The sequence below is a fragment of the Drosophila melanogaster genome, chromosome 2L, assembly GCF_000001215.4.
Source record: "Drosophila melanogaster chromosome 2L".
Lineage (NCBI taxonomy): Eukaryota > Metazoa > Arthropoda > Insecta > Diptera > Drosophilidae > Drosophila > Drosophila melanogaster.
In genome coordinates, this window is record NT_033779.5 from 7,093,947 (window position 1) to 7,107,031 (window position 13,085).

The 13,085-nt window shown below is 39.3% G+C and overlaps 1 protein-coding gene and 1 long non-coding RNA gene across 5 annotated transcripts in view; one reads left to right on the forward strand and one right to left on the reverse strand.

Moving 5' to 3' along the window:
• The first annotated feature begins 568 nt into the window (after nt 1–568).
• On the forward strand, nt 569–1,302 carry lncRNA:CR46196 (long non-coding RNA:CR46196). The gene is made up of 2 exons (NR_133068.1): nt 569–756; nt 1,028–1,302. It is a non-coding gene; the product is annotated as a long non-coding RNA:CR46196 (long non-coding RNA).
• Nucleotides 1,303–4,241: 2,939 nt separating this feature from the next.
• Pvf3 (PDGF- and VEGF-related factor 3) overlaps nt 4,242–13,085 on the reverse strand; it is a 59,508-nt gene continuing 50,664 nt past the window's right edge. For 2 of the 4 annotated variants that reach the window (NM_001298777.1, NM_001103638.3), the window contains 2 exons: nt 6,332–6,609; nt 4,242–6,261 (listed from right to left, as the gene is read on the reverse strand). In NM_001298777.1, the coding sequence (NP_001285706.1) occupies nt 6,147–6,261; nt 6,332–6,609 (393 nt within the window). In that variant the 3' untranslated portion in view covers nt 4,242–6,146. The remainder of the gene's footprint in view (nt 6,262–6,331; nt 6,610–13,085) is intronic. The other 2 variants (NM_001103637.3, NM_001103639.4) reach the window with 1 other exon arrangement.

Sequence of the window (13,085 nt, forward strand, 5' to 3'; positions counted from 1 at the left end):
CTCTGCCATCTCTTTCCGATTGGTATCACGTCTCTCTTTCGCGCATTTTCCTCTTTATCGCCTGCGGTGCCAACAAATCCCTTTGATTAATTCTAATAGCCTCAGATGTTCAGGCTCGACATCATTTCTTTCGTTTAATACTCAATTTGGTGTTGTTCCCAGCCATCTCTTTCTCGCCACTCTACCCTTCTTCTTCGCTCCCTTTTCAAGGCGTCAAGTTGTTTGCGTTTCTGTTCTGTGACTAATATGCAAACAGGCGAGCAAAGCAACAGCAGCGGCAGCACAAACTTGGCCAATAACTTAACTTGGCTCAAATGCTCCCCCTACACACACACACACACATATCATAAGTAGGCTGAGAAAACTTGGTAGGAAGAAGAGCTGAATACCCTGAAAAATGCAGAGTAAAACGTATATGTAAGCATGAGTAATATTTAGTTTAATAGTTATATTAATTACGTTGTAATTTTATGAGTAATTTAAAGCTTAAATGGCTTAAGCTTAAGCACACATTTTTGAGTCACCAAAGTAAATAAGTAACATTTATATAATAAAACTGCTTTGCATTACATGTCATACCCCCCGTTAGAGGGAAGTATGGAAAACAAGTCCAAGAGCGTCGGGACCATAAAGATGAGCACAAGATTAGCAACGTTACCAGTCGTTGTTGGCATCTCGGAGAATTGGAGTTCGATTCCTTTGTTTTCGGATTCCGCACAGCTGCCAAATTGCTGGTGCAGCGCAGCGTCAAGTGAGGTGTTTACTTAAAAATTTCGCAGAGGTCGGAAAATTCGCCTTGAACGAAGTGACTAATGATTGGTTGATTTATTTCAGTGCACTGAATGACCAAACAACAACTTTTCTTTCGGTTGTTATGAAATTTTTATGAAATTCTTTTCATATTCCAGCTCGTTTGACTTTTACCTTTCCCTCCGTTCAGTCAGTTTCACCTCTTTTTTACGAACATGTTCCACATGCGTAACCCATTACAGTGTCTCATATCAAGATACATTTGTATCTTCTGCAGCTCGAGCGCATAAATGTTTTTTACGAGCACTACGCCCATCCCACCTCACCCCCCCCCCCCTGCGAGGATAATCGCGGTCCTTTATGGAGCAGCCTCTGTGTGTGCGCCTTTTGATGTGTAACGCGTGCCCGGCCACTGGGGTCGATGGTATTTATGGGCCTAAGGTCGATGTGGAATAACCCGGCACGATTCCAAGTTCCTAACAATCGCCCGAGTTCTTGGAAAACACCATGAGTCAAGGTCGAGAATGCTGAAGGTCTAAGTACATAGTATATAAGAATGCCAAATTTCGGGATTCAAGAACAAGATTCATCTAGTTTGAATTAAAAATAAATTTATTGCATTCATACCTCTTTTCGGAAATAAAAAAATATCTATTGACCTGAAGTTGTACTTCAAATGGCTGAAACATATTTTGCGTCGAATTGTATCACTGAATGTATTCATAAAATTGTTAATTTATATTAAAAATGCCAGCATCATAAGCTTAGACATGCGTTTTAATCCAAATAGTACATAATCAATGAGTCCGTCTAAATTACCCAAAAAATAAAGTTACGATTATTAACTGCGGCCACAAACAACAATTAACCGTCATTAAAACTGCAGGGTGGAAATGTTAAAATTAGTTTCGGTTAGTTGCAATTTACGCATAAGCGCTTTTTTCTTGCAATTAAAATCGGCGCATAAATTCAAATTTGAATATTGCATTAATGCTTAATGCTTTGTAAATGTTTGCACATTTCTGTTTGGTCAAAATGAAACAAAATGCAATAAAAACTGGAAGACCGTGCGAAATTTGCGCATTCATAAATAAGTACAAAACCTACAATAAAACTTGTGTTTACAGAATGAATGGGTTCACAAATCTGTGGGCAAATAAAAATGGTTGAAAGGTAGAAATGGCGATAATCCCTTATGTGAAGCCTATATTCCCTGAAAGGGCGATGAACTTAGCGATAGTTTAAAATATTTGAATATGTTCTGCTAAAGTTGAAATATTCAGTCATTGGACGAGCCAAAAGCTATAGCTCTAATTTATCGAACAATAAAAAATAATGCTATTTTCCCATTTTTCAGAGTTACTCTAGCTGATTTGGCTAAATTTTTAAAATTTTTTTTTTCGTTGTACTCAAAAACAAATATTTCGTATTCGCTTATAAAGTAGATATTACTGGCGCAATTGGAAAATGAGAACGAATAACCTATTTCAAATTGTATAGTTTCCCAGAATTTTGTTTTTACACTCATAGATATTCTTAGAAAATAATATGTACATATGTATATCTTTACATGGGTACAGGGTACTATTTCTTCTTACAGGGTGATACTAGAAACAAACTCTTGTATTTTCTATTTATTACATATATGTATTTTGCGGATGTGGATATGTTTTCCCGTGCGGCGTGCAATCATTATGCCAGATCATATCGCGTTGAAAGTTTCAGCAGGAAATTAAATGCAATTTAGTGAGGACTTAAATGCCGGACGGCTCAGTATGATAACTGCACCTGTATGTATCTGTGTATGATTGTATCTGTGCTTGTCTGTATCTGTGTGTGCGAACGTATGTATGTGTGTGTGGGTGCGAGAGCTCCAATTTAAGCGCTGCTGGCATTTCCTGGTGGGAAGAAGTGGGTATGTCACCCACTTGAAACTTACAGGCAGTGTGTTTGTGTGTGTGTGCGTGTGTATGAGGTGGGAATTAATTATGCAGGCATATCATGGCTACTCCTTTCGCTCCATCCCTTCACCTCACCACCCGTCCCTTACCCACACACACACACACACTGAAACAGTAGCATCCTTTCCGTGTGCGGTTTTAATTTGTGAGCTCGTGCCCGTGCATTTTGCCTGATCCTTTTCCTTTCCGTCGTTTGCCATTGCAATTTCCCCTGCCACGCCCACTTGCCGCCTATCGCTTGTTGCGGGCTGGGAAATTTTTGTTGCTGTTTTCCTGCCCCTGTGTTGTTTGTAATTCCGTGTGATTTCACTTGGCCGGCAGGAATCGATGAATAACGCAATTTGGAACAGCGAGTCCTTGAGAAAAGCACTTTGAGGTCGCGTATCCAATGGGTGCATTATCCGGGTGGCAGACTCACCATTTATTGCACTTTTAAATAATTTCATTTAGCTGGCCCACGCTGTATCACCAAGTGCTGCCTAGTGATCCTGATAACTGCTAAATTATTAATCATATATTTTGGGAAACTTTAGAACTTAACCTAAATTACAAAAATCTAGATAACATCAAAGTTAAGCTATTTTGACACCCATGACGAATGAGCTTCTTATGTATCTGATATGAGATTTTAAAAATAGTTTTGGAAGCAGGAAATTCCAATTCGCCTGGGTCAATCATCGATTACGAATCCAAATTTAGTTGTACTTTGCTTGGTATTTCCATTTCTTTGTCGGGAAATTCCAAGATTATTAAATTCATGGAAATATAATAATCATTTGCGATTTAAAGATCTCATTTATTGGATTCTGATTTACTGTATTTATTATCAAATAGCCAAAGCGACAGAACTAAAAAGTTGAAACTGAAACAAGCTTATCGCCGCTGCGGTTGCGGCGTGCGTCGGTAGATGGCGCTATCTCCTCGTTCGCCCTGCTGGCTGCACTCCCACTTACAAATTCTATAAATTTTAGATCATAATGTGACCAGCACCCCCATTCCGACGTGCGTCTGTGTCTGTGGGAATATTACACCTGTGCGACGGTGCAAGTGGGCGGCGGTTGGGTGGCGGGTGGAGCGGTTCGAAAGCAGAGCTACTATTTGTTATGCATTTTCATTAGTAGCAACTTTTCAGCTTAGACGCTGTAATTAGCACGAAATTGGCTTCCAAAAATGGGTTCACAGGTTGCAGGCGGCAGTTTTCAGCAGCCAAAGTGAACAGCGTTTTTTAACTTTCAAGCAAAAATAAACCTACTTTTTAAGATGGTAGTTTGGTTGCATTTAAGTTTATATTTATTAGTGTGGTAAACCCTGTTGGTCAACCATTTGAATAAAAACACATTAAGTTGACAATTACTTTCTCATTACAATTCATTAGCTGCAGTTTTCACTTTCTTCGCGTGACTTTCCCTGGCCGGTAAAACATTTGACCAACTCCTTTAGCGCCAGACTGCTAATTATAACGACTTCGTCCATTTGGAAAACCTCCTCCGATCGTGGATGCCATTAAGATAACATTGTTGGGCTTTTTTTGTGTTCACTTTCATATTTATTTGGATTTTCGCATAGTAATAATATGTTTTGTTTTATTAGTATTGGTTTTGTTTTTCAGCTTATCGCTTACATTCATTTTTATACATTAAATTTTATGCTAAGAGTTGTAAATAAAATCATTTTGAAATGTAATGTTTCGTATATTCTGCTTGGTATCTTGTGGTAGCTTCTATTAACAATTACACAGATTTATTGAAATATTCATGACACATTCAACGTCGCATTGAGATTGCGTTTCCTATATGCGTATGCTTGCTTATTCAAAGTGGGCTGCGAATTTCAATAAATATTTAAACTTGAGCAAATAGATTGCTCCATAATTATGGCGAACGTGTAATTACGCAGGATAAATAGAAATGAGGCACAGGTCATTAAACGGCATTTGGTATCTGGCTAAATGGTAAATGAATTCACAATAATTAAAGCCCCAAATTCCGTTTGATATTAATAACTAAACCATAAAGCAAATGTCATTAATATGCAAATGCGTTATGCAATGCGGGAATAATTTCTCTGCCTCTGAAACAATTTGCGTCATAATTCGTGCCAAACGGATTCACTTTTGTGTGCCGCTTAAATGTAGGTTTCTAAAATATATGTACAGTGCTCGATACGGTGTCGGAACTATTTAAGTAACTTAAACTAAGGCATGTGCACGGGTCGAATGAAAATGAAATTGTGTCTAAAATCGGGCTTTTCCCAGAATGTACTTATGCGATATTTGAAAATATCCTATGTTTAGTTTAGTTGTCACTATCAAATGCAGAAAAAAGCAGGAAAGTTGTGGGCTAGTTTACGTTCAATATGGTTTATACATTTATTCTGCTATATTTATGGTTAGTTTACTGTTTTTTGTTTTCCGCTTTAAATGCCGTTTGATTTGCTGAGTTCAATGGCGGAATTTCCATTCGATTAAACATTCGTGGCCGTGGAAAAACAAAATGAAAATTTGACTAGAAATTAAATATGAAAATTTAATTTTGTTTTTGTTGCGACTTATCCAGGATGGTTTTTGTTTGAATTGTGTTAAAACTTAGCTTAAATAACATGAACAATATATTTGCTCCTATATGGGTAATTTATATATTTCAATTGTAATATTAGTGATTCGTTTTCGTTTGTTCGTTTTATTATAATTAAATAACTAATTAAATAACATAACATTAGTCAATTAAAACTAAAAACGCAGTCAATTTATATATTTGGAATTTCATTTAGCATACGCATAAAACACACACATAATTTATTCTGGTTTATTTGTGGATGTTGTATATTGAAACACTTAAGAACAATGCTACAAATTCATATTGGCTTATGTGTTTTTCTATCTCTTAGTAAAACATGCGCAAAAAAGTCTTATTTCCATTTGCTAAGATACAGATTTTTGTTTGCACCTAACTTTAATGGCTCTTCGGATTGGAGTCCTAATAAATCTAATACACAATCAGCTGGGTCGATTTTTGAAGTAGAAAATGCATAATCTGTTTTATACTTTTCTTAGTAAAAGTTTTCTCAACTTTAATTTTGATTTAAACCTGTAGAAAATGTTATTTTTTTTCTGCTTGTTGTCGAATATTCATTTTGGTTGTTTTCCGACCCAACCCATGTATAGATTTATTTGTTCCAATTATTCTGTTCTAGACATTACAGATTTCAAGGAGGGAAAACTCCTAGAAATGCTTTAAAGTGCTTCTTGCTAATCGACCCATCGTTTTACTTTCTTATTGTTTTGTATAGGATATGCAACTAAATTCACGTCTCTCATTTCGCCTTTACTCTTGTCAGAAGAGAAGAATCGCTCTGGATTTTCCTCTTTGTTTGAGATTTGAGTTTTCTTCAGACCAAATAATACTTTTCCTGGCTTCACGTTGGGATTCCTCCCGCTTATGACATGGCATTGTAGGATGGCTGTTCGTGTTGCTTGGGACAGCGACCGTGTTTGTCCATGTACAATCCAAACTCACACGTGGGCGGCTTGCAGCGACCTTGCTGTATGCACCTGTTTTTTTGGGGGAGGGAGAATCAGATAGTTAGGTTGGGAATGGGTAAAAGTCTGGTTCTCCACTCACTTGCGATCGTTCATGGCAAAGTGCTCGTTGCCCCGCTTCAGCCAGTCGCAGTCGTAGTTGCCGGAGCTGCAGTCGCACCTGCACTGCCCATCGTCCTGCAGGATCTTCTCAAAGCTCTTCGGACAGGTGCAACTCAGTATGGTGGCCCGCACCACCGACTGGCCGTAGTGGGCCATGGCCGTCTCCTCGTTGTAGGTCGATCGTTCGATGCAGTGGCACTCCGTGTGGTTCACAAAGGTTCGCTTCTCGATTACACTGCGATGCTTACTGCTCTTCACCTGAGGGAAATCGGAAAATAGATAAATCCTTAATAAGGCGGTTCACAAGCAACTAAACCACATTCGCTTAATTATGCCGAGCAACTAACTATTTGCATACGGAGCTTGGATAATTGACCCCCGAACTGCATGACGAGCTGCCATGTGGAACGCCATGTGAATCCATATATAGCGTATATATCTTCTTAACTGACAGCAGGGAGTTGACAGTTTCCTAAGCTGACTGCTCATCAAACTTGTTGTCATTGTTGCGATGTCTAGTTGTCGGTCGGTTATTGCTATAGCTCTTGTAATTCTTAAATGAGTTGTCAGTTGTCTGTGCCACAGGGGCTTATGTTGTGATTGTGAATCGCTGTTGTAAGGGGGATTTTTCGATTTCATGTGCATTGTATCTCTAAAGTGTTTCATTTTAGATGAACAGATGGTACAGATGGACATACTAATGCCTTGTAAGCACTATTTTTGATATGGAATTTGACTCAGAATCACTGTTTATTCATACTACTAGTAAGTACTTATCTATATATCATATTTTATAGTAAAATTTTTGCATCCCCCTTTAATTTGACTGAACGCCACTGGCCGAGAGCCATTAACAGACCACAAAACTTCTACAGCTGCTGGGGCTTGGAATTGGATTGGTCTCGTGTCGTCACTTTGGTGGCTGGCCTGTGGTCCACTTGCCACTCCTCACCTCTACACTTCGCCCGAATCCGCTCAAAATTGTGGGTCTCTTGTTGCATGACAAGTGCAAAATGATGAAATGCGTATGAATTGCATAAATTAAGTTGGATTTGTTTAATTAAAATAACAAGTTGGCCATTAATCAAGCCCTGGCCAGCCACTCATCCAGCGCATAGATCTTGGTTAGCAAGGAGCAGTATGTGGCAAGGGGGAAACTGGGGAAATGTCAGGAAAATGTGCCAAAAAAAAAAAAAAACGTCTGGAGAAAATGGGGAGTGCTGTGAAGCATTTGAATTTTGATTGGACGCATCAGGGCAGAAACAACTAACAATCCCAATAAGTTGACAAAGCATAAAAAGGGAAAATTCACTGGTTCGTTTCAGGTATTTATGAAAATGCTTCAAATTGAGTTTTTACTTAGGTTCGCTGCGTTTCGTGTTGTGTGGTTTTTACGGTTTGTGGTGTGGTTTTGGCTAATAGAAATGCAACTCAACCTCAGCAGCGAATTGGAAAACTTTTCCGCCCCCTTCCAGGCCCAAAAAGTTTTTTCTTGTTTTTTTTTTTTCAGTCAGAGAGGCACAAAATTGCTTGAGAAGAGGGCGCTTTTCCTCACAAAAAGCAACAATAATTGCCGGAAACGGAAGTGCCAAGTGCTGGTGTTGTTACTTTACTTTGCCCAAACCACAATAGTGCAAAAATTGCACTAAAGTGCTCCTCCTGTTTCTTCTACTTAGCAAATATGCAAATCTCAGCCTTTACACGACTAAAAACTGAAAAGTCCTTCGTTACCCTACTAGATTTTTTAGCTTTTACTTGAAATTTTATATCTTAAATATTTTCAAACTTGAAGTGAAACAATATAGTTTTCGAAATATCTTAAAATTTTCTTTTGTTATTCGTTTAAATAAGTGCAAGTGTATTGTGATGCACAACAATATGGTTTATGAGTGCATTCAAAACGGTAGTGCACTTTTCAAGATGGCCTCTGTAATTGAGGTTGGGTCTTTATGCATGAAAATGCATTCAAATCCCCCCCCCTCTTTACGTAGCCATCCCCTTTCCCTTGAGAGTGTGCGTGTGTGTCCGTTGGTGTGCGTGTGTGTGACCCGAGCAATTAGTCAGTTATTGCTCGGTTTGCCAGGGATTTTCCGAGTAGTGGGAGGTTTGGGCGACTGGTGCGATTAAGTCTCAGCTCAGTGTCGTGTAAGCATAAAATGTTTTTCCTAAATTCATGCATTTTCCAAAGGCTTCCTGCGCTGTGACTTGGACTCGATACAATGGCGAAGGACGAGAACTTAATTGAGGCGAAAAGGAGGCCAGGCTGAGTATTTACTGTGACTTAGTGTTTGCCTACTTTTGGGGCGGAATTCAAAATCATTGTTTGAAATATTGACCTGAACTACTTGTCCCGCAGTGTTGTTGAATTTATGAGCTCCAATTAGATTGGAATTTAAAATTTAGCCAACTAAAAAGTACACATTTATTTGGTAAATCCCTTTTAAGTTTTGTTTTTTGCAAACGTACTGGTTTCAAGTCCATATGCGTGAAAAGAAAATGCATTTATTTTTCCAGCTAACTGCAAACTTTGGCATCCAAATCCATGACTCTATAAACTTTTGGGAAATTAGTAAATACTTCATGTAGCTTCACCATGACATTCTCCCATTTCAGCTTCACTTCCGCCCAACATGTTAGTTCTACATAAATCCAAAGAATGCAGAACTTGCAACTGTCATCAACTGCTGGTAAAGTTTCAACAACCAAGAAGACATCAAAATGAGGATTTAGATGGTAAACAGAAGGGTATTTCGAAAGAATAAAGGATTTGAAGATTTAGAGATACAGAGACAAAAGTGTTTTACCTGCGAGTAAAATGTTGCAAGCATAGAGCTCAACTCCTCAGCGCAACCAATTGAAATTACTTAGGTAATTAGTTATTTACTTAATATATCGATCACACTGGAATACCTCTAAAGTGGGTATCTGAGTTCGAACCATTTCTCAACCATTTCATGGCGCCCACATCAGCGTGGCATTAAAGGAGCTTTTCCTAACTGCTGCACTGCGGGATGCTGCCGCTTGCCGCTTGCCTCTTGCACCTGTTTCCACCTGTTTACGTGCTCGCAATTTGCATTTTCCACCGCCTTTTCCCCCCCAGAAACCCTCTGTGTGCACCACGTGGGTGTCTCGTGGTGGGGCACGGGCATTTTAGCGTGCCAAAATTGCATTACGCAGTTCGAAAACTGGCAGCAGAGGCAGTGTCACGAAAGGAGTCCTTTCTCTTTCCACCTTCCCTCCCAAACCCCTTCCTCTCCATGTCTTTTATACCTATCCGAAATCCACCTTTTTCGCCCGTTACCAGGCTTTCAACTCATCCCAAGCTTATTATGCACACGCCTTGAGCTGGCCACATTTTGTGGCAAATTAATTAAATCACCGAAGTTCACTTCGACTTCATATACATATGCAGATGCCTGTGCACAGTGAGAAAAGAAAGCAATTTACATGCATTACGAACCTAATAAGTTGTCAAATAAATAAGGAAGTCATATACTTGGATAATTTCTTCTAAAGTATTCTATATATTCATATTAAAGAAATTAAATCTATTGTGTAGCTTTCAGGTTCATTGATCCTTTTTCTATCTATCTATTTATATCATTCGGTATCTTTCTATCAAAAATTGAAATGAGACGATCACTAATTCTTTGGACCATTTGACATGATGAATTTTAAGTCTTAGTTCTCATTTTAATGAACTTTGAATTCGAGGCACCACTATTGTGATATAATATGAAAGGAATGGTGTGGTTGAAAATTTCTTGTTGTATGGAGGACACGGATGACGGGTGCATGTGGATGAGGAGTTGGCCATTTGCCTGACAGCCAATTGACTTTTACTTCGGCTTCGGTTTGCTAAACAAGCAAAACTTTTGCCGGGTGTGTGTGCTGGATTTTATTATTGCTGCTCGTAGGCGTTGGCTTTCACGTTTGGGAGGCCTTTGATTTCTGCCTTGGCTTTTCTAGCCACCCTCCCCGCACCCCCTTTACGAACGACTCTTCTGCCGACCCCTCTCGCCACCGCACTCCTGTCGGACTTGGGTGAAAGTGGAGGGCATCGAACCCGAAAAAGAGAATCCAGGAGGCGAAGAAAGGAGAGGAGACTGCCTCATAAATCTCACAGCTCTTACAACATGTGCCGGAGTTTGTTATGCTATGCTCGGTTGGCAGGGGGGAGGGGGAGGGCGGCTGTGGAGGCCAATGCCCTTTGAAGACTGCCCCAGCATCCTGCGCTCCCCTACAGGAAACCTTCCTCGAAATGCAAAAATTTGCGCAACATAAATTATGTTTTGTTAAAATGTTTACGCTTTTTATCGTGCTGCTGTTGTTGGTTGCATCCTCAGCCTGGTTATCGCTCCTTGGCGCTCTTACACTCCCACCCATTCGAACCGCATGCTACACGGAGAAAAATGAGTGGCAACTCATGTTAGTTACATATAGATATGATGCCTAATATGTTCCTCAATAAAATATATCTTCTGCAGGCATAGGATATCCTTTAAAGAAGAGAACATACTAATGTAGAAACTTATTATTATTATTTTTTTAAAATTATATTTCTATTATTTTCTGCCAGTGCAGCATCTCCTTTTTTAGCACTCCAGCTGTGTGTGTCTGCGTGTGTTTGCCAGCCACTTGACACCTCTCAATGACAAACCGCTGAGTTGCTCCCTCCTTGCAACTTCTGCTGCAGCTTCCTCAACTGCACGACTGTCCTGCTTCTTCATCCTGTTGTTGGGCTTCTTTTGCTTCTTTAGTGCCTGATATTTTTTGTACCATATATGTGTTTTTAAGCTTTAGTGCTGCCAACAGCTTTGGAAACATAGCTTCAGCTTTAGTTTCCTGGCTGGAAATATTTTTTGTGTCCCTTATGAAGGATGGTTCTGGCAAGAAGGGAACGGAAAATTGTCTGAAAATGGCATGAAGTGGAAGAGGGGTAGGGGAAAGAGGAATGAAGACCACAATGATGGCCACTAGAGTTCCCTGGGGGCATACACTTTGCTGCCGGCTGATTCCACCGAGCTTGTCATGGAGTTTGCTCATGCCAAAAAGGAACAAGTTTATTTTGGGGATTTCCTCGAAACTATTTGCATATTTAAACCGACTTTAAAGCTGGCTTACTGCAATTCGCAATTTAGGCAAACATACAAGGGTGGGGCGTTCTGGTTTCTTAAAACGATTTGTTGAAGAAACTGAAGCTCTACTTCAAGATTAAGCAAAGCTTTAATCTGTTGAATTTGGAATTTCATATTTCACAAATCCGCAAAATCTTTAAAATTTTCGACCCTCGTAGCTCTTCTATTAATTATAAATACTTCCCTACTTCCGCTTATCTTCCCATGGGTTTTTCCTCGAGTGCCGAAAATGTTAAATTGCCCTACGATAATTTGTGTGGTCTTGCTCGCAAGTTTTATTGGATAATTAAGTGGGGCGAGCTAACTTGACTCCCTTATCCGCCCCCTTTTCCCATACAATGATGGCTCATGTGTGGGCGTGTTTGTCTTGTTCTTAAGCATTTTGCGGTCATATTTGCCCCAGACTTTGGTATTTCTTCTGGCTCAGAGTATGTGAGTATAAATCTTACAAGTGGCAACTTTTTGCGGCAAGCGCAGCATAAATATTTGAAAATTAAAAGCCATCCTCGGAGGACGTAGTTACTGCCTCGAAGGCTACTAATAAAAAAGTTGCCACCGCAAGAGTGAAATTTATGAAATTTATGTAAAGAGTGGATGGAGGGGAAAATCAACTACCTACAAAGTCGCTTGTAATGGAAAACTAAGCAAATGCGCAGGAAATTTATAGAAAATAAATTTTGTTTACTGCCGAAATCCGTAGATAAATATTGGAATTTTGTTTGAAATTTGTAAAGTTTTTGCTGAAAATAATGTGTTATTCAATAAGTTGCGATAACTTATACGTACATTGTGCTGCCTAAGCCAATTTGAACGGCTTAGAGATACGGAAATAATCCCTGATGCTTAAGCTTCTTATATGTAGTTAACCCATTTGAATCAAACGAATGCACAGCTCGTTTCCGTTAATTAGCAACCATCCATCACATGGCCAACAATCCAATCTGTAGCATATTAAAATTAAGCAAAAATGGGTTTCCTCTCCCCCCCAGAGCAAAGCACAAATGCTTAATTACATTCTCGATTTCAACATGTATTGAAAGCTCGTTACGTAACAAAAAGTCAGCAAGAACAATGACGGGCAGCAACGAGCAACAATAATCATATCATGAGGCATAAATCACCAAACAAATTGAATTATCATTGCGTCATTAAAAAGTCATTTCAGTCGAAAGACCGCACTGGAAAAAGACGTACTTACAGCGATCAAAAATAAAATGAAAATAAAGGTGGAACGATATAATTATGTTGCAATATGGTGCCCTCAAGCATGACCTACGCCCACAACGACAACAGCAACGTCGATTACCACCGATGGTATTTTCACCAGAAAGAGACGGCAGCATGTGTGCATGAAAAGAGACAGAGCATCGGTACTTAAAGTCACAAAACGCGAGCAAAGCGCACACGTTCGCTTTCAAAAACCCTAAAGCTCAAATACAATGAATGCGCGTCAGAATGAAAATCGCTTTTCATTTATTATTGTTGTTGCTTTCGCTGCAGCCAAGCGCAACATTTTAATGCAAATTATTTTCAAAGGCACAAGGGCGTGGTCCAATGTGAAGTGACTCAATGAAGACTGAGTTATTAACAAAATTC